The sequence below is a fragment of the Hyla sarda genome, chromosome 7 (genome assembly GCF_029499605.1).
Source record: "Hyla sarda isolate aHylSar1 chromosome 7, aHylSar1.hap1, whole genome shotgun sequence".
Classification (NCBI taxonomy): Eukaryota; Metazoa; Chordata; class Amphibia; order Anura; family Hylidae; genus Hyla; species Hyla sarda.
In genome coordinates this window covers 137,591,000-137,611,944 of record NC_079195.1, presented here as the reverse complement: position 1 = coordinate 137,611,944, position 20,945 = coordinate 137,591,000, and the positions used below count along the sequence as shown (strand labels likewise).

The following is a 20,945-nucleotide window of genomic DNA, read 5'->3' as shown; positions in this document are numbered from 1 at the left end:
CCTCTTGACTGTGAAACTGTGAATGTTACATTTAATCAGTTATGGTTCATTTTTAGCACTCCAAACTGTTTCATTGAATTCTTGTGGTAATTCCAGAGGTAATATATGATGACGACCATAAGGCCTCACAATTGAAAATATTTTTTTTTAATTTTAGTTGAAGATTTTGAATAGATTAACAAGTTTAATGTGCCAGCAGCATGAGGAGATCACATGGCGGCACAATGACAGAGCCTGATAATTGGAATGAGCAAACTTTAAATCCTTTTTGGGGACCCATTGGAGGGCAAGTCTGGTGCCAGCAGCCACGGTAATTCCATCTCCAGGGAGGTTGTGTGTCTTTTGAGCTCCAGACTTCCAGGAACTTGGCCAAAGCCAGCCGGGCCTCCACTACCCATTTTAGGCTGGCGGGAGTGGAGAGCAGCCTGCTACAGCCAACATTCTGGCCGATGGGAGAAGATCAAGCAGAGACTGTAGCAATACAGGCTCTGCTTCCCAGGCGAAGGCAAAGAAAAAGCCAAGCAAGAAAAGTGTGGCTTATGTGGAGATGTGGGGGAACAGAGGGCCTAGGGAATCAATGGACACATTCTATTCCCATATGACTGCAAGGTTCAAGGAATACAAAACCTGCGGTAAAGAGCTTTGTGCAGCGAGGGAAGACCTGAAGTTGGAAAGGAATCTCCATAACACTGGTTCCAAAAAGAAGAGGCCAGAACTTAAAATACACATGGAGGCTTTAAAACTAGAAATTAAAAAGCTAGAGGAAAGGAGATAAGAGCTTGTGGAAGGCAGCGGCATCTTCCGGGAGAAGCTGCTAAATAATGACAGATTCGCCGTCATGAAAACCCCAGGAAAGGAGGTTGTGGTGGAGGATGATGGGGAGAGTAGTGGCGGTGAAGATGAAGTGCTGTCAGTGAAGGAGCATGTGGAAAAACAGGTGGAGGCTATGGAAGATAGCAATATCAGAGAAGATGGTGAAGTGGCTGGGGGAGGTGTGGGGGGTGCAGAAGCTAATGCAGTGGCTAGCAATAGTGTGGCTGCTGGTGTCTGTGTCACCCCAACGTGGAGCCAGTAATGGATCAGTCAGAATTTTAAAAAGGGGCCAAAGACAAGGAAGCCTCTTCTTCTGGTGATGAAGGGGCCAAGAAAAGGCAAAAATTAGGGGGTTAAGGCCGTCTAACTCAATCACTAATGATGGTGGCACTCATCCCACTGACCCTGGCATCAATTAATTGTGCCAGTATTAAGTAATATACCGCTAGATTTGCAGTCTTTGATTTTGTAGCCAACATTTTCTTTTTACAGGAGACCAGGTTGTCAGATCTTGCCTCCCTGCTTAAAGCCAGGAGAGAGTGGGCCCTCCCACTGGTCTCTTGTGGCTGAGCCGTATAGTGGGGTGGCGGTCCTTTTTTCCACTGCGGTTGGATGCCGACTGGTTATTGAGTTAGAAATTGGGAGGTGCCTGTTCTTGAATGTCCTCATGAAGGGACAGGAGCTTTGGCTCATTAACATCTACGCCCCGCAGACAAAGTGGAGGCGAAAGGATCTCTTTATGAGGATTAAGCCCTTCCTTTTTAAGAGCTGACAGGTGATCTTTGGAGGGCATTTCAATAATGCCACGAGATCCCAAGATAGGAGAGGCTCCAATGATCGGTTGGCTTATGATAACAGAGCCCTCAATAGCATAGTTAGGGAAGCTTGCTTAAAGGATGTCCACATCCGGAGCCCCCCAGTCCACATGGGTTTCACCTATCATCGAGGTAGCTGTAGGTCTAGACTAGACAGGTTTTATTTTAAGGAGGAAGATGTCTCTTCTTCAGTGTCTTCGGTTGAGGTAGAGTTCTCCGACCACTGTTTGATTTCTTTTTCTTTGAATGTTTCAGAAACTCCTCGGAGGGGCAAAAATTACTGGAAGCTTTATTCGTCTCTCCTGGAGGAAGCGGAGATAAGACAGTTCTTTGAGGATTTTCAGGTACCTTTACTGGGCCTTTGTAGTAATAAGCTGGAGTGGTGGGAGTTGTTCAAGAAGCGGGTTGTGGGGTTCTCCTGCCAGCTCTCGAGGTCCCTGAACAGGTACCGCCTGTATCAGGGACTGAGGAGGAAACTTGAACTCCTTTTCTCGACTGGAGGTAGCTGGAAGTATATCTCCAGAGTGAAATCCTTGCTGATGAAGTGTCAGTACGATAGGCACACATCTTTGGTTTTTGAGAGGGATTTCTTGAGGCATCACCCGACCCTTACAAAAACTGCAAGATGTAAGTGAGTAGTAAGTTCATTCCGAGACTGGTTGATAGTACGGGATCCCTGAATCGGTCCAGATCAGGGATCTTGGAGGTCATCAGATCCTTCTACTCACACCTCTTGGGAATGAAGGATCTAGATAAAGACAGGATGTCGGCTTTCCTGGCTGAAACTGTTCCTGAGCAAGGGGTAGACCCCTCTCTTGATGTTTTGGCCGAGGAAATCAGGGAAGAGGAAGTGAGACTGGCAATTGAGGGGCTGACCCATAAGAAGTCACCAGGTGCGGATGGCTTAACATCTGAGTGGTACAGGACTTTTAAGGAGTCTTTAGCTCCATTCTTGACCAAGGTCTTTAATGAGTGTCTTTCCTCCAGCACTCTGCCAAAGTCATCGAGGAGGTCAGCCCTGATTCTTCTGTCAAAGGGTAAAGATCCGAGCCTTATTGAGAACTGGAGGCCCATAGCTCTTCTCAATACGGAAAGGAAGCTTCTGGCCAAAATACTGTTTAATCGGTTGGCCAAGTTTGCACCCCGGCTCCTTTCGAGGGCTTAGTACTGCTCCGTTCCAAGCTGTAGCACCTTATGTGCTGTTCTCGGTGTTCGGGAGGCAGTGGAGCGAGGTAGGGTGGGACTTATTAAAGGGTACATGCTGTCCTTGGATCTTACCAAAGCATTTGATTGGGTGAACCAACAATACCTCTGGTCCGCCCTTCTGAGATATGGCTTACTGAGTACCTTTGTGAATTGGCTTATGATTTTATATGCAGGGGAAGAGAGTTTCCCGCTTGTGAACGGGTGGTCTGGCTTCTCTTTGAGTTGGGGTCCAGAGTCCGTCAGGGTTGTTTTTTGAGCCCAGTTTTATACGTGTTCGTGATCGATCCCTTCTTCCGGGGGATAGATCATGGTCCGTTGGTGGGAGTCTGGATACGTTTGGCGGAGCTGGGTGTCGCCCAGAGAGTAGTGGCATATGCTGATGATGTCACCATTTTCATGTCTTCGAGAGAGGATGTCGATGTGGTGATGTCGGAGGTGGGGCGCTACTCGGAGGCTTCTGGGTCTAAGATCAACCAGGATAAGTGTGAAAGTCTCTGGCTGGAAGGGGGAGATCCTACATTTGATTTCCCGGACACCCTTCCAGAGCCCCAGGACTCGGCAATAATTCTGGGCATCACATTCCGCCAGGAGGATTGTCCCACAAAAAACTGGGATGGTAAGTTTAAGGATTCCGCGGGTGGACCAGTGGAAGGGTTGGTCTTTGACCCTCAGGGAAAGGGTACACCTGATCAAACCTTACCTGCTCCCCTTGTTTATCTATCTGGGCAGTATATGTATCTTGCCAGAGGCTCTCTACAATAGGATCTACAGCCTCTTTTTCCAACTGCTATGGGGAAACAGGTTGAACCTAGTCAAGAGGGAGGTTACATACCACACAATGGGACTAGGGGGTTTATCTATGGTGAACCCTGTGGTGTTCATAACAAACACCTTCTTGAAAGCTAACATCTCAAACCTCTGGTCAGAGAGGGCTTTTCCATGGATACTCTCCTGCAGGGAATGGTTTCGGCCTTTCTTCCAGGAATGGGAGACAGGAGGACGAGTGAAGGACCTCCGTATACCTCATGGGCATTTTCCGGCTTATGCTACTCTGAAGGCTATACGTCGGTGGGGTCTGGGAGTATGGGAGATCAGGACTCAGTCAAGGCAGTTCCTTGACAAAGAGTTCTGTTGACTAGTAATGAGCGGCATAGGCCATATTCGAATTCGCTATATTTCACGAATATATGGACGAATATTCGTTTTTTGCGCATATGCTAAAATATATGCGCATATTCGCGAATATTGAGCCCTCCCTTCTTTAATGGTATAGGGAACTGTGACTAGTGCATTAACTCTGTGATTTTTTTTGCCCCTTGAAATCAAAAGGCCCATTGTGGTCTATGGGGATCTCACAGCATGTAAAACAGTAAGCTAAGCAGGACCGTCTTGGCCACACAGTGGATGGGAGACAACCACAGGCTCGGGTCCCGGGGTGGGACAGAGTTTTACAGTGTTGTGGCTTAACTTTACTTTCCTGGAAACGCTGCTGAGTTGCCCATAGCAACCAATCAGATTGCTTCTTTCATTTTTCACAAGGCCTCTGCAAAATGAAAGAAGCGATCTGATTGGTTGCTATGGGCAACTTAGAAACTTTTCCTGGAAAAGTTTCTGAGTTGCCCATAGCAATCAGATCTCTTCTTTAATTTTTCGTAGGCCTTTTCAAAAATGAAGGAAGCAATCTGGTTGCTATGGGCAACTGCACAACTCTTCCTCTACACTGGTTTTCCGCATATGTGCATATTCGCGAATATTGAGACCTATTTTTTGCTCATTGAAACCAATAGGCCCATTGTGGTCTATGGAGATCTCACAGCATGTAAAACAGTAAGCTATGCAGGACTGTCTCAGCAGCACAGTGGATTGGAGACCACCACAGGTTCGAGTCCTGGGGTGGGACAGAGTGTTACAGTGCTGTGGTTTAACTTTACTTTCCTGGAAAAGCAGCTGAGTTGCCAATAGCGACCAATCAGATCGCTTCTTTCATTTTTCACAAGGCCTCTGCAAAATGAAGGAAGCAATCTGATTGGTTGCTATGGGCTACTCAGAAACTTTTCCTCTGCACAGGTTTTGATAAATCTCCCTCTATGGGGGAGATTCATCAAAATCAGTGTAGAGGAAGAGTTGTGCAGTTGCCCATAGCAACCAATCAGATTGCTTCTTTCATTTTTGAAAAGGCCTCTGAAAAATGAAGGAAGCAATGTGGTTGCTATGGGCAACTCAGAAACTTTGCTGCTGAGTTGCCCATAGCAACCAATCAGATCGCTTCTTTCATTTTGCAGAGGCCTTGTGAAAAATGAAAGAAACGATCTGATTGGTTGCTATGGGCAACTGCACAACTCTTCCTCTACACTGGTTTTGATGAATCCCCCCCATAGAGGGAGATTTATCAAAACCTGTCCAGAGGAAAAGTTTCTGAGTTGCCCATAGCAACCAATCAGATTGCTTCCTTCATTTTGCAGAGGCCTTGTGAAAAATGAAAGAAGCGATCTTTCAGCTGCTTTTCGAGGAAAGTAAAGTTAAACCACAACACTGTAGCACTCTGTCCCACCCTGGGACTCGAACCCATCGTGGTCCCCCATCCACTGTGTTGCCAAGACCATCCTGCTTAGCTTACTGTTTTATATGCCATGAGATCCCCATAGACCACGATGGGCCTATTGGATTCAATGGGCAAAAAATCACAGAGCGATTAATGATTAATGCACTAGTCATAGTTCCCTATACCATGAAATAAGGGATTTTTGCATATGCGCATAACATTTTGCATATGCGAAAAAAAATGAATATTCGTAATTACGAATATATAGTGCTATATTCGTAATATTATCAAATATGCGATATTCGCGATTAAAATTCGAATTGTGAATATTCGCGAGCAACACTACTGTTGACCCACTTCCAGAAGTCTATGGCACTCAGGGACTGCCCAGGTTGGGATCTAGAGGTGGGATTGTATCTTTTAAACATGAAAAGGATCACCAGAAGTTTTGGGACTTGGCCTGGCTCTGCTTTCAGGTGAAACTATATGTGAGGGTGGGTGCTTCCATCGGCTGGAGTCAACTTGCCGGCCTTGCTTATTTTGAGTGGGCTTATGAGGCATTCAAAAACATGGGTGGCCGAAATCGGGGCACATTGTTTCTAGTCAGTTAAGTAGTTAGGTACTACATGTGGAATGCACTGCGTCTAGTGTCTACTCAGCAGAAGGTCCACTCTGAGGTGGAGGTGTGAAGAAACATCACTGGTGACCTTGGGGAGATGAGGTCTTTGGAGTATGGCAGTCTTGGTACCAGTAGGGCATGTCTACAATGGAGAGGATTTTCTTTTGATGTGCCCTAGGTACTAGACCTTTTGTGTAGAGTACTTTTATTTTGGTTTACTTAACCAACCACTTGATTTATTTAACCAATCACTGGTAACAGGAGTTGTCCCGGAAGATTGGAAATTTGCAAATGTCGTGCCCATTCACAAGAAAGGTAGTAGGGAGGAATCAAGCAACCATAGGCCAGTAAGTCTGACATCAATAGTGGGGAAATTAATAGAAACCCTACTAAAGGACTAAAGGATAGGATTGTGGAACATCTAAAATCCCATGGATTGCAAGATGAAAAACAACATGGGTTTACTTCAGGGAGATCTTGTCAAACAAATCTTATTGATGTTTTTGACTGGGTGAGTAAAATAATAGATGGCGGAGGGGCAGTAGACATTGCATATCTAGATTTTAGTAAGGATTTTGACACTGTCCCACATAGAAGACTTATTAATAAACTACAGTCATTGAGACTGGACTTCCATATTGTTGAGTGGATTAGACAATGGCTGAATGACAGACAACAGAGGGTTGTAGTCAATGGAGAATATTCAGAGCAAGGTCTTGTTACCAGTGGGGTACCTCGGGAATCTGTACTTGGACCAATAGTATTTAATATCTTCATTAGTGATATCGCAAAAGGTCTCAATGGTAAGGTATGTCTTTTTGCTGATGACACAAAGATATGTAACAGGGTTGATGTTCCTGGAGGGATATCCCAAATGGAAAAGAATTTAGGAAAACCAGAAGAATGGTCAGAACTCTGGCAACTCAAATTTAATGTGGACAAGTGCAAGATAATGCACCTGGGGTGTAAAAACCCTCGGGCAGAATATAGAATATTTGACACAGTCCTGACCTCAGTATCTGAGGATAGGGATATAGGAGTAATTATTTCAGAAGACTTAAAGGTAGGAAGACAATGTAATAGAGCAGCAGGAAACACTAGCAGAATGCTTGGATGTATAGGGAGAGGTATAAGCAGTAGAAAGAGAGAAGTGCTCGTGCTGCTATACAGAACACTGGTGAGACCTCACTTCGAATATTGTGCGCAGTACTGGAGGCCGTATCTCCAAAAGGATATAGATACTCCAGAGAGAGTTCAGAGAAGAGCTACTAAACTAGTACATGGATTGCTGGATAAAACTTACCAGGAAAGGTTAAAGGACCTTAACATGTATAGCTTGGAAGAAAGAAGAGACAGAGAGGATATGATAGAGACTTTTAAATACATAAAGGGAATCAACATGGTAAAGGAGGAGAGCATATTTAAAAGAAGAAAAACTACCACAAGAGGACATAGTTTTAAATTAGAGGGGCAAAGGTTTAAAAGTAATATCAGGAAGTATTACTTTACTGAGAGAGTAGTGGATGCATGGAATAACTTTCCTGCAGAAGTGGTTGCTGCAAATACAGTGAAGGAGTTTAAACATGCATGGGATAAGCATGAGGCTATCCTTCATATAAGATAGGGCCAGGGACTATTCATAGTATTCAGATTATTGGGCAGACTAGATGGGCCAAATGGTTCTTATCTGCCGACACATTCTATGTTTCTATGTGTTATAGGGATAGGGTGAGAGCAGGGTCAGTTTTAATGGAGGGATAGAGTTAGGGAAAAGTGTAGGGGGAAGAGTTAGGGGAAGAGCTTAAATTTTATTTATCAAAGTCTTACATCCTTCTTCCTGGTAGTGGGTTAATGTATGCACATGCCAGATTTTTGTTTTGTTTTAAGTTGATATGGTATGAAGGGCTTACAGGAGACCAAACTTCGGCCTAAAGTGGGTTGTGTTTTTGTTTGTATAAGTCTGTGTATAAGTTTGTTTCAAGGAGTGCTAGGTGGGGAGGGTATATTTGTGGGTGGTGGTGTTTTGCTTCTTTGGGGGACCTGACATGGGTCAGTTAAGGGCTGGACTTTGTGAATTATATGGACGGTATGACCCATGTACAGGAGGGGAGGTGTGGGTTTTAGTGTAGGGTTTTTCTATGGTTTTCTATTGTTTTTGTAAGTGTTTCTGCAGTACATAGTATTATATTATATTTTCATTTATATTATATTTATGTTATTTAGTATCTATTTTGTGTTTTAAATGTATATTTTGTTTTGTATGTCATACATTATTATAGTAGATAAGGCAGTCAGACCAGATGTTATGTTGATATGTGTCTGTGCAGTGTCACAATAATTTTTATGATTATCTGTTATACTTTCGTTAGTTCCGGGTGAGGCTTTAGTTTATTTGGATTACTTTGTAAGTTAATGTGTGTATAATGTGTATGACGTGTGTGTGTATTAAAAATAATAATAATAATTGGTAAGAGACAGAGGAGTATGTGTTACGATTTTGTTGGTACTTTTGAATACGTGTGTGTGGTGTTGTATGTTATTATTTGAGATGAGCGAACTTTCAGTAAATTCTATTCGTCACGAACTTCTCGGCTCGTCAGTTGATGACTTATCCTGCATAAATTAGTTCAGCTTTCAGGTGCTCCCGTGGGCTGGAAAAGGTGGATACAGTCCTAGGAAAGAGCCTCCTAGGACTGTATCCACCTTTTCCAGCCAACCGGAGCACCTGAAAGCTGAACTAATTTATGCAGGATAAGTCATCAACTGCCGAGCCGAGAAGTTTGTGATGAATCGAATTTACTGTAAGTTCGCTCATCTCTAGTTATTATGATTATGTTACTATTATGATTATTAAAAAAAAAAGTATGTATGTGTATATATGTATATATCAGTGGAGTGCTTGTTATGTTTCCATTTTGCTTTCTGATGTGTATTTTCCAAGTATGGATGGCTTGATTTATAGCTGGGCAAAGCAAAATTTTATGTTTATATTTTGATAAGCCAGTTTGTGCTATACTTATATTCATTTTCAGTTTGTGTGTGAGTATGTTGACTTGATAGCTTGGTTAGGAAATATATGCATAGTAGGCATATTTTAGTTACATAATTAAATCTTTTTAAAAATAATAAAAATATATATATATTAAACATAAAAAAAAATTATTGTATATAAAAAATGTTTGAAGTGATGTGCTTGTTATGTTTCCAGAGTATGGAAGATTTTGAGTTACAGCCTGTAGTGCTAACTTTTATGTTTATTTAAGCCAAGTTGTGCTATTTTTATGTTATTTTTTGGTATGTGTTTGGGTGTGTTGATTTGGTAATTTGATTTGCTGCAGTGTATAAGTTGCTGCAGTGAAAAAGCTTGTACTTGTACCTTAAAATCGAGCTGGCAGTCCGTCGTGAGGCGAGCTGCCGCCTGTCCCAGCTACTGCCTCTCAGCACCACCCCTGCTCCCCGACTGTGAAACTGCAAATTAAACTGTGATTGTTTCATTTAATCAGTTATGGTTGATTTTTATCGCTCCAACCTGTTTCATTGAATTCTTGTGGTAATTCCAGAGGTAATATATGATGATGACCATAGGGCCTCACAATTGAAAAGATTAAAGAGATTTTTTTATAATTTACATTGAAGATTTTGAATAGATTAGTGTGTCAGCATAATCAGTTTAAAGTGCCAGCAGCATGAGGAGATCACATGGTGGCACAATGACAGAGCCTGGTAATTGGAATCAGCAAACTTTAAATCCTTTTTTGAGGACCCATTGGAGGGAAAGTCTTGTGCCAGCAGCCACGGTAATTCCAGCTCCATTTATGTACAATTGCTGCAGTGCATAAGTTGATGCAGTGAAAAAGCTCGTACTTGTATCTTAAAATCTAGCTGGTGGTCCGCTGCGAGGTGAGCTACCGCCTATCCCAGGCCCTGCCTCTCAGTGCCCCCCCCATTGCTCATAACTGTTTGACCTGGGTTCTTGAAATGTTTACTTTGTACATATACTGTATGACAATGAAAGAAATATAACTAGGAGATCACATGGCAGCACAATGACAGAGCCTGAAGGTGGCAGCAGCATGAGGAGACTATATAGTGGCAGAGCGACACAGCCTGGAGGGGGCATCAGCATGAGGAGAACATATGGTGGCAGAATGACACAGCCTGGAGGTAGCATCAGCATGAGGAGAATATATGGTGGCAGAATGACATAGCCTGGAGGTGGCGGCAGCCTATGTAGACCGCAGAGCGACACAATAGCAGCCTGGAGGTGCCAGCAGCATGAAGAGACCAAAGGGCGGCACAATGACAGAATCTGGAGGTGTCAGCAGGGTCGGGAGACCATATGGCGTCACAATTGAAGAAATGAAAGACACTTTTGAGATGTCATTTGAAGATTTTGAGGAGATTAAAGGGGTACTTGGGTGGAAAACATTTTTTTTTTACATGAACTGGTGCCAGAAAGTTAAGCATAATACACAGGAAGTTCATTTCTTTTTGAATTTCCTTTCTGGCTGACCACAAGTGTTCTTTGTTGACACCTCTGTCAATTTTAGTAACTGTCTAGAGTAGGAGCAAATCCCCATAGAAAACCTCTCTTGCTCTGGATAGTCCCTGACATAGGCAGAGATGTCAGCAGAGAGCACTTGTGGTCAGGCAGAAAGGATATTCAAAAAGAAAATACCTTCCTGTGGAGCATACAGCAGGATAAGTACTGGAAGGATTGAGATCCTTTAATAGAGGTATTTACAAATCTGTTTAACTTTCTGGCACCAGTTGATTTAAAAGAAAATGTTTTCCAGTGGAGTACCCATTTAATCCTTCCAGTGCTCATCAACTGCTGCATGCTCCACAGAAAATTATTTTCTTTTTTAATTTATTTTCTGTCTGTCCACAGTGCTCTCTGCTGACACCTCTGTCCGTGTCAGGAACTGTCCAGAGCAACATAGGTTTGCGATGGGGATTTTTCCTGCTCTGGACAGTTCCTGACATGGACAGAGGTGTCCGCAGAGAGCACTGTGGACATACAGAAAAGAAATTCAAAAACAAAATAATTTCCTCTGTAGTATACAGGATATTGAGAGAGAGAGAAGAAAAGACAGGGGGTGCTCCCTGGTATCGTATATAAAAAAGGTGTGCACCGTCCACTAGGAATGAGCGAATCGAATCTGACAAATTTGATTTGCACATATCACACATATCACCACAATTAGATTGCACAAATCGCTTAATTAAACTCCATTTAGTGTGGTCCAGGCTCCAGGGCATCTAAAATTGCGGTTCCACGTGTGAGGACATGGGGCAAGGAATCCTGGGAAGGCGGGAACAAGGGTAGGCGGGATGACCCTGACTCACAAACAGCATGCAGCCTATCAACAGCCAACCACCCCTGTAATGTCACAGCCCTATATAATTGGCAGCCATCTTGTGGCCAGTCACTTCAGCCTTTTATTGCAGAGAGAGAGAGAGAGAGACAGATAGCAGTGTGTGTTGCGTAGAAAAGTATTTTTACAGCAGCATTTCAACTCCCTGTCACATCAGCGTTCTATTGCAGAGAGAAAGGGACAGAGAGCAGTGAGTTTTGCACAGAAAAGCATTTTTACAGCAGCGATTCACCTCCCGGTCACATCAGCGTTCTATTGCAGAGAGGGACAGAGGGCAGTGTGTTGCACAGAAAAGCTTTTTTTTACAGAAGCGATTCCCCTCAAGCCCAAATCCAGCCTAGAAGCACTGATAGGGAAGGGAGTGAGAAATAAAGAGCAATTTTGGGTGTAGTGCACAGCGACTGTGTGCTGCAGCACTGGTGTGTACAACAACTGAAAAGCTAATAGTAGCCAGCCAGTTAAGGCGAGAAGAGCACTAAAAGCATATTGTCCTCTATTAAGTGTAACCTGCTCGTACATCTAAGTGGTTTACCATTTGGTTCCTGTTAAAGTCTTAAGGGCCTAGATACTGTGAAAGGCCAGCAAAGTACACACCTGCTCGTGTTGTAGACAAATACTGGTTTAAGCGTACTGGAGCGCATTGTCCTCACCTCATAAGTGCATACCACATACGTTCATCTAAGTGGTGTACCATTTTGTTCCTGTTAAAGTCTTAAGGGCCTAGATACTGTGAAAGGCCAGGCAAAAGTACACACCTGCTGGTGTTGTAGGCAATTACTGTTTTAAGCGTACTGGAGCGCATTGTACACCCCTAATGAGTGCATACCACAGATGGTCATCTACGTGGTGTACCATTTTGTTCCTGTTAAAGTCTTAAGGGCCTAGATAGTGTGAAAGGCCAGGCAAAAGTACACACCTGCTGTTGTTGTAGACAATTACTGTTTTAAGCGTACTGGAGCGCATTGTACACCCCTCATGAGTGCATACCACATTCGTTCATCTAAGTGGTGTACTATTTTGTTCTGGTTAAACTCTTAGGGGCAAAGATACTGTGAAAGGCCAGGCAAAAGGACACACCTGCTGGTGTTGTGGACAAATACTATTTTAAGCAAACTGGAGCGCATTGTCCTCCCCTCATAAGTGCATACCACATATGTACATCTAAGTGGTATACTATTATGTTCCTGTTAAATTCTTAAGAGCCTAGATACTGTGAAAGGCCAGGCAAAAGTACACACCTGCTGGTTTTGTAGACAAATACTGTTTTAAGCGTACTGGAGCGCATTGTCTTCCCCTCATAAGTGCATTCCACATACATCTAAGTGGTGTACCATTTTGTTCCTGTTAAAGTCTTAAGGGCCTAGATACTGTGAAAGGCCAGCCAAAAGTACACACCTGCAGGTGTTGTAGAAAATTACTGTTTTAAGCATCCTGGAGAGCATTGTATACCCCTTATAAGTGCATACCACATACGTTCATCTAGGTAGTGTACCATTTTGTTCCTGTTAAAGTCTTAAGGGCCTAGATACTGTGAAAGGCCAGGCAAAAGTACACACCTGCTGGTGTTGTAGACAAATACTCTGTTAAGCGTACTGGAGCTTATTGTCCTCCCCTCATAAGTGCATACCACGTACATAAATCTAAATGGTGTACTATTATGTTCCTGTTAAATTCTTAAGGGCCTTGATACTGTGAAAGGACAGGCAAAAATATATTGTCCTCCCCTCATAAGTGCATTCCACATACATGTAAGTGGTGTACCATTTTGGTTTCTGTTAAAGTCTTAAGGGCCTTAATACTGTGAAAGGCCAGCCAAAAGTATACACCTGCTGGTGTTGTAGACATATACTGTTTTAAGCATCCTGGAGCGCATTGTCCTCCCTAATAAGTGCATAACACATACGTACATCTAAGTGGTGTACTATTTTGTTCCTGTTAAAGTCTTAAGGGCCTAGATACTGTGAAAGGCTAGCCAAAAGTACACACCTGCTGGTGTTGTAGACAAATACTGTTTTAAGCATACTAGAGTGGATTGTCCTTCCCTCATAAGTGCATACCACATACGTAAATCTAAGCAATGTACCATTTTGTTTCTGTTAAAGTCTTAAGGGCCTAGATACTATGAAAGGCCAGCCGAAAGTAGACACCTGCTGGTGTTGTATACAAATACTGTTTTAAACGTAGTGAAGCATATTGTACCCCCCTCATATACGCACTAAGTATGTCATGCAGAGAAGTGCCAGGATGTGCACAGAGGAATGGCAGAGGCCTAAATGCATCAGGCAGAGGTTGCAGCAGACTAGGTGCGAGTGGCAGCAGTAGTCGCAGCGAGAGGCCTGAGCTCCCGATATTAGCTAGCGGTCGTGTCTCAACCAGCAACCCACCTGTCATCATCGATTGGTTAACACGGTCATCCACTTCATCACAAGTGACATCTGACACCTCCAGTCAACAGCCGATGGGTTCCTCAGACACAACCCTCAGTTGGCATGGCCCGGGAGCAGTCACTTTGCTCCCATTGCCTCTGTCCTATGCTGTTCCCTCCCCAACAGAAGTATCTTATGCTGTGGGTTCAGCTCCACTATTTTATGAGGACAGTATACTAGAGGTCAGTAAGCAGCTACTGCCCAGCCAAGAAGTGAAGGAGACATTCTCCACTTCCTCCGCTAGGCGGGCAAGTAGTCATGAGGAGAGTGGCATGGGAGGTGGTGTTGCGAGCATTCAGGCTCCTGAAGCAGACACTGTTGAGGAACCTGAGGAGGACATCAGTGATGTGCAGACACAACTCGATGATGAAGCCGATCGCACTTGGGAGCCGGGTGCAGAAGGGGCTTCATCATCATCAGGAGAAGAGAGCTGAAGGTTACCCGTGAGGCAGCAGCTGAGCCAGCAAGGTGGTAGCATGGTTAGCAGTCAGCATGGTGGCAGAAGTGGAAATTCTGGAGCCAAACATGCCCGGGGTAGACCACCTGCTTCGCAGCAGCCTGTCTTCCAGGGAGTTAGTGGAACAGGGGTTCCTGAGTCGGAAGCAGTAGCAGTCAATCAGTGCGAACTGTTGGTGGGAAATCAGCTACTCGGCGGTGTGGCAGTTTTTCATCAAGCATCCGGAGGAGGTTAACATAGCCACATGCAAGATGTGTTGGCAGAAGGTTAAATGTGGCCAGAATCCCAATGTTGGCACCACGGCCCTGCGTCAACATATGCAGCATCCCCATAAAGCGGCCTTGGAGAACCGTGGGACCAATTTGGTGGTCCAGCCTGCACCCAGTGGCACACCGCTCCCTGTTTCAGCTAGCCAAAGCTCCACCACCTCAGCCGAAGGGAGCTGTGTGTCAAACCCATGTTCTGTCGCTCCAGATTCTCCTGCTCCTCCTACTTCGAGTCAGTTATTCCACCAGCAATCCATCGGCGAAGCTATGTGCAAGAGACAACAGTATGTGCCCACTCATCCAACAGCGCAGAAGCTGAATGTGCTCCTCTCCAAGTTGCTGGTGCTGCAGTCCCTCTCTTTTCAAGTAGTGGACTCTGCACCTTTCAGAGAACTGATGGTTTGTGCCGAGCCGAGGTGGAAAGTACAAAGCCGTCATTTCTTTGCGAAGAATGCCGTACCAGCCCTACATAATTTTGTGGAACAGAAGGTGGGCCAGTCGTTGAGCCTGTCGGTGAGGAGCAAAGTGCATGGCAGCGCCAACGTGTGGAGCTGTAACTACGGTCAGGAACAATAGATGTTCTTTATGGCCCACTGGGTGAATGTTGTTCCTGTAGAGCCACAACAGCAAATTGGACAGGTCACATTGCTTCCACCTCCACGCTCTCAGGCCGTTGGTCTTGTGACAGTGTGTGACTCCACCTCCTCATCTTCCACCATGTCCTCAGCCTCCACTGCATGGACAAGTATCATTGCCTCTCCATCATACCATGTGTGCAGGGCACGGTGGTGTCACGCTGTTCTTTACATGGTTTGCCTTGGTGAACGGAGTCACACGGGAGAAACTGCTAAAAGTCATTCATCAATAAATCGAATCATGACTTACTCCATGAAACTGGCAATGGGAACCATGGTGACCGACAATGGGAAGAACATCTTGTCTGTGCTGCGACAAGGAAGCCTGAAACATGCGCCGGCATGGCACACGTGTTCAATCTGGTTGTCAAGTGGTTCCTGAAGTGTTCCCCCCATCTGCAAGACATCCTAATAATGGGAAGGAAACTTTGCACTCACTTCAGCCACTTGTAGTCCGCAAAGCACACCCGCCTTGAGCTGCAGCATCAAAACGGTATCCCTCAACATAGTCTGATTTCCAACATTTCCACACATTGGAATTCCACCCTCCATATGTTTGGGACGACTATACGAACAGAGAAAAACCATCACCGATTTCTTGATGATGCAAGCAGATAAGGGGGACTCCCCTGTGTAACTTCAATGTCAACCAATGGCAGCTCATATGTGACACCTGCCGTTTGTTCAGGCTCTTTGAGTAAGCCACATTATTAGTCAGTCGCCAGGATTACGGGATGAACAACGTAATTCTACTGCTTCATCTACTACAACATGTTTTGGAAACAATGGCTGGTCAGGGCAATGGAGACTTTGCGCATACATCTCATGGCCACATGAGCCCTGTGGGGGCTGAACTGGAGTAGGAGGGGGAGGAGGGGCACAGTGGAGCACAGTTTAGGTTTTGCGAGATGGGCAGTTTTTCTAGTCATCTGATAGGAGAGGAGGAACAGGAGCAGCCAGAGGAGCTAGAGGGTTATGAGGAAGGTTAGACAGAGGACCCAGACACACCGTGGCAGTATGCAGTGGAGATGGAGGCAGGGAGTCTCTCCGGGTCACTTGCACAAATGGCACAATGCATGCTCACTTGCTTGCATAGTGACCGCCAAATTGTCACCATTCGGCAGCACAATGACTGCTGGGTCTCCACCTTATTGGACCCTCGCTACAGGCACAAAATGGGGGCCTTTTGTACACCCACTGAGAGGGAGGACAAACTGACCTACTACAGAGACATCCTACGTAGTCAGTTGAACGATGCCTATCTGAGCCATCGTCCATCCTCTCCAAGGTGTGACTCGGGGGGCCCTCTGTGCTCATCTTCCACTGCCATGGCTGCTGGGGTGGGGTGACAGGTGCAGTACCAGCTCCATCAGCAGCAGCCTGAGTCTACAGTCGCTGATGAGCACCTGTCTTCCCCCTTCATAGTGAAGCAACTCATCAGCAGCAGGTAGAAATGGAGCAGGACCTGAACCAGAAGGTGGTGGCATACCTTGACATGACCATGTCAACACACCTTGAAGATCTGCTGGACTTCTGGGCCGCCAGACTTGATTTGTGGCCGCAACTAGCAGAGTTTGCCTTGGAAAAGCTGGCCTGCCCGGCTGTCCTGCCCGGCTAGTAGTGTGGCATCAGCGTGGGTGTTTAGTGCGGCGGGGGCCTTAGACCCCAAGGAGAACTTGTCTGTCCACAAAAAATGTGAAGAGATATACCTTTGTGAAGATGAATCAGGCATGTATCAGCCAGGATTTCCACCCACCAATGCCTGATGCATGAGAGTAGATTGACCATGGTGCTACACCAAGACTTCAAAAATATGGATAGTGCAAAACATATTTAATGTGCTGCTCGCCAGTTACAGACATTCCTCCGCATCAGACCACAAGTAAGTATTGAGAATATGCATTAGCTAAAACTTAACTTTTCTTAGGATAAAATATTTGTACCCAAAATTATTTTGAAATCAAACAAATGGAAAGGTGTGCAAAAATCATGATGTGCCACCTACACCACCAAGTATTGATATGATGCAAAGACCTTTAAAAGGTGGAAGGGAACAACGTATGGTCCATTGTAAGGCCCTTGTAAGGCCCTACTCTCGCATTATTAATTCCCTTCTTGGTAAGTGCTATTCACCCTAAAAAGGGTGGCCCCACACAGGAACCTCTCCCTATTGCCACCTACACACATTGCCATTTCACAGGGTTTTTAGGTGGAAATAGGGTGAGTTTCCTGTGTGGGGCCACTCTTTTTAGGGTGAGTAACACTTGCCAAGAAGGGAAGTAATAAGAGTAGGGCCTTACAGAGGAAGTTTTTACCCCCACCGGTTACAATAAACCATACGTTGTTCCCTTCCACATTTTAGAGGTCTTTGCATCACATCAATACTTGGTGGTGTAGGTGGCACATGGTGTTTTTGCACACCTTTTCTTTTGTTTGATTTATAAAAAAATTTGGGTACATTTATTTTATCCTAAGAATATTATTAAAAGTTCAGTTTTACATAATGCATATCCTCAATACTTACTTGTGCGCACTAACACTTTTAGAAAAGAGACCGTTTTCTTCTGCCTACCTGCCTCAGCTACTATTCTGATCCTGCAGCCTGACTGATGCCACACATCTGATGCCAAGTTCTCCTTTTTCACCCACCTTCGTCACCGGGTACTGGTATTGCCAACCAACGCCCCACTATGTCACAGGGTCACTTTCAGGACTCCTGATGCTGCTGATGCCACCTCCAGGCTGTTTTATACTGCCACCATATTTTCCCCTCATGCTGATGCCAGCTCCAGGCTGCCTCATTCTGCCACCATATGTTCTCCTCATGCTGCTGCCACTTCCAGGCTGTCTCATTCTGCAACTATATGGTCTCCTCATGCTGCCGTCACCTCTAGGCTGTGTCACTGTACTGCCATGTGGTCTCCTCATGCTGCTGGCACATTACATAAAACTTTTTAGGTTCATATATTTGAAATCTTCAATTTAAATGTTAAAAATATCTTTGAATTTATTCAATTGTGATGCCCTATGGTCTCGTCAGGCCATTGCCGCCTCCAGGCTGGGTCATTCAGCCATGATATGGTCTCCTCATGCTAACGCCGCCTCCACGCTGTGTCATTCAGCCACTAATTGGTCTCCTCATGCTGCTACCAACTCCAGGCTGTGTCATTCAGCCACTATATGGTCTCCTCATGCTGCTGCCAACTCCAGGCTTTGTCATTCAGCCACTATATGGTCTCCTCCTTCTTCTACCACTTCCAGGCCGTGTCATTCAGCCACTATATGGTCTCCTCATGCTGCTGGCACATTAAATAAAAGGTTTTAGGTTTATCTATTTGAAATCTTCAATTTAAATCTTAAAAAATATCTTTAATCTTTCCAACTGTGAGGCCCTATGGTCTTGTCAGGCGGTTGCCACCTCCAGGTTGGGTCATTCAGGCACTATATGGCCTCCTCATGCTTCTGACACCTCCAGGCTGTGTCACTGTACCGCCATGGGGTACATTAAATAAAACTTTTTAGGTTCATCTATTTGAAATCTTCAATTTAAATGTAAAAAAATATCAAACTGTCAGCTTGATGCTTACTGTGCCATGATCCGCCTGGCCGTTTGGCCGATATGTTCTTTTTATCCCTATAAACTTATTAAGTGCTAACTGACACAGGCAACATTAACTGGCACTCTGACGCCACTGACGCCGGCTGCAGCACTGCCCAGCTCATCAATATTCCTCCCCTCCCTCCACCTCTCCCTCTTCTCCCCACTCTGTAATGAAGAGGGATAGGCAGAGGAAAGGGAGGAATATTGATGAGCTGGGAGGCGCTGCGGCCAGCGGTGGTGATGTCAGAGTGCCAGTTAATGCCACCTGTGCCAGTTAGGATCCGGGCACAGTAAGCATCAAACTGATCAGCTTCCCCCGCATTTCAGCCAGTACCGCTGGTTAGTGCAGGGGGAGCAAGCTGACAGTTTTCCTTTAATCTTTTAAATTTTGAGGCTCTATGGTCTCGTCAGGCTGTTGCCACCTACAGGCTGGCTCATTCAGCCACTGTATGGTCTCCTCATGCTGCTGCCACCCTCACGCTGTGACATTCAGCCACTATATGGTCTATTCAATCTGCCGCCACGTCCATGCTGTGTCTGGTCTGTCATTCAGGCACTATATGGTCTCCTCATGCTGCAGCCAACTCCTGGCTGTGTCATTCAGCCACTATATGTTCTCTTCATTCTGATGCCACCTCCAGGCTCTGTCATTGTGCTGCTCTGCGACAGTGATTTTAATAGCTACACCTCTAATCTGCATGCCATACTGAATAATAGTATTATTTCACTAACCAAGCACACACCCTATGCGTGTTACTGCAAGACAAAGTGTTCTACACCTCTGTTGAGGCTCTCTGTAGGCCAGAAATAGTCATTCGGACCGAACCAAATTTTTTCAGAAAATTCAGTGAATTGTCCGAATCGAGTTTTTAAAAAATTTGCTCATCTCTAATAAATATATCAAAAAAAAAAATTATATCTGCTGCTGCCACCCCAGCAAGATGCCACTCTAGTTATCTTCAGCCCAGACCATATGTTTTTAAGTCTTGCAAATTTATACTGAATATACCTAATCCTGGGAAGTTTCCTCTGACATCAAATGCATCAGTATACTTTCATTTTTTTAATTGTTGCCTAATTTAACATGCCTTTTATTTAATACACTTTTCAAAAATCTTTTTTTGAACTGAAAATCTCAAAACAGAATATTAACACTATGGACTTATTTTCTTAGAAGCCTAATTTTTGAATAAATGTCTGAGCAATAATCACAGGAGAGTAATCTCCGTCTCTAACTTGTCATGAAAAGCCTGTCTGATTTTGAGAGACCAACATGGTGCCCGGTTAATATTTTCTGTCAAACCAGTCATCCAAACTTACTCCAACCAAAGAAGGGAGGGAGGCTCCACGCCAAAGCATACAGCCAGGCACCTAAAAGGATTAGCACTGCTCTCTTCTTGGACATCACTCCGATAGAGGCGAGTGGCCGAGTGATTACAAAATACCTATCCACAGCAATCACCATCAACGTGATCATGGATGTAATTCCAAATAGAGCTCCACAGAATGCATATAGTTCACAACCTAGGATAACAAGACAAGGGAAATGACACGTTGAATAAAAATTGAAAAAAAGAATTCCAGTCTAGAGCATGCACTAGAAAATGAATGTATAAGATAATGGTTATAGTTAAAGTAATACAGTGGTGTAGTGGTGTCTTCTATGCTTCAATATGCTTCAATATAGGCATTTATATGACCATATTCATATAATTTATTGAATCAACCATCACCAATACCTTAGGCACAGAGTACTCATTAATTCCCAATGTTTCTCGTTTTCCTGCTAGCTACCATTTTTGCCTAATTTTATCTGCCTGTTTTGGAGCTTGTGCAATTCAAATTTTAAAATTAAAAAACAAGCAAATAACAATCTAGCACAAATGGACAGAGATTTCAGAAAGCTGACAAATGAAGCACATAAGTCTGTGCTTCTCCCCATATGTTCTATTGGTCAGTGGGGATTGACTAATCAAACCTATAAATTGTATCTGGTGCAAGCGAGTAGAACCAGCTCAACCCCAAGCTTCTGCGCGCGGAAAGGACCAGGACCAGTCCAAACGTATGCAAGGAAAGAAGATTGTCCAGCGCACACATGTGTAAAACCGAGCTGCTTTATTGCATAGTTGCCATAGGATACATCGGACACTCGGGTAACGTCACGCGTTTCGGCCCTATTGCAACTAT

General features: G+C 44.5%; 1 protein-coding gene across 1 annotated transcript in view; it reads right to left on the bottom strand.

Annotated features, from left to right (window-relative positions):
- Window positions 1-20,945, bottom strand: part of OPN4 (opsin 4) — a 136,470-nt gene that overhangs the window by 77,530 nt on the left and 37,995 nt on the right. Inside the window, exon 4 of the mRNA XM_056530800.1 lies at window positions 20,079-20,282. Coding sequence (XP_056386775.1) covers window positions 20,079-20,282 — 204 coding nt within the window. The remainder of the gene's footprint in view (window positions 1-20,078; window positions 20,283-20,945) is intronic.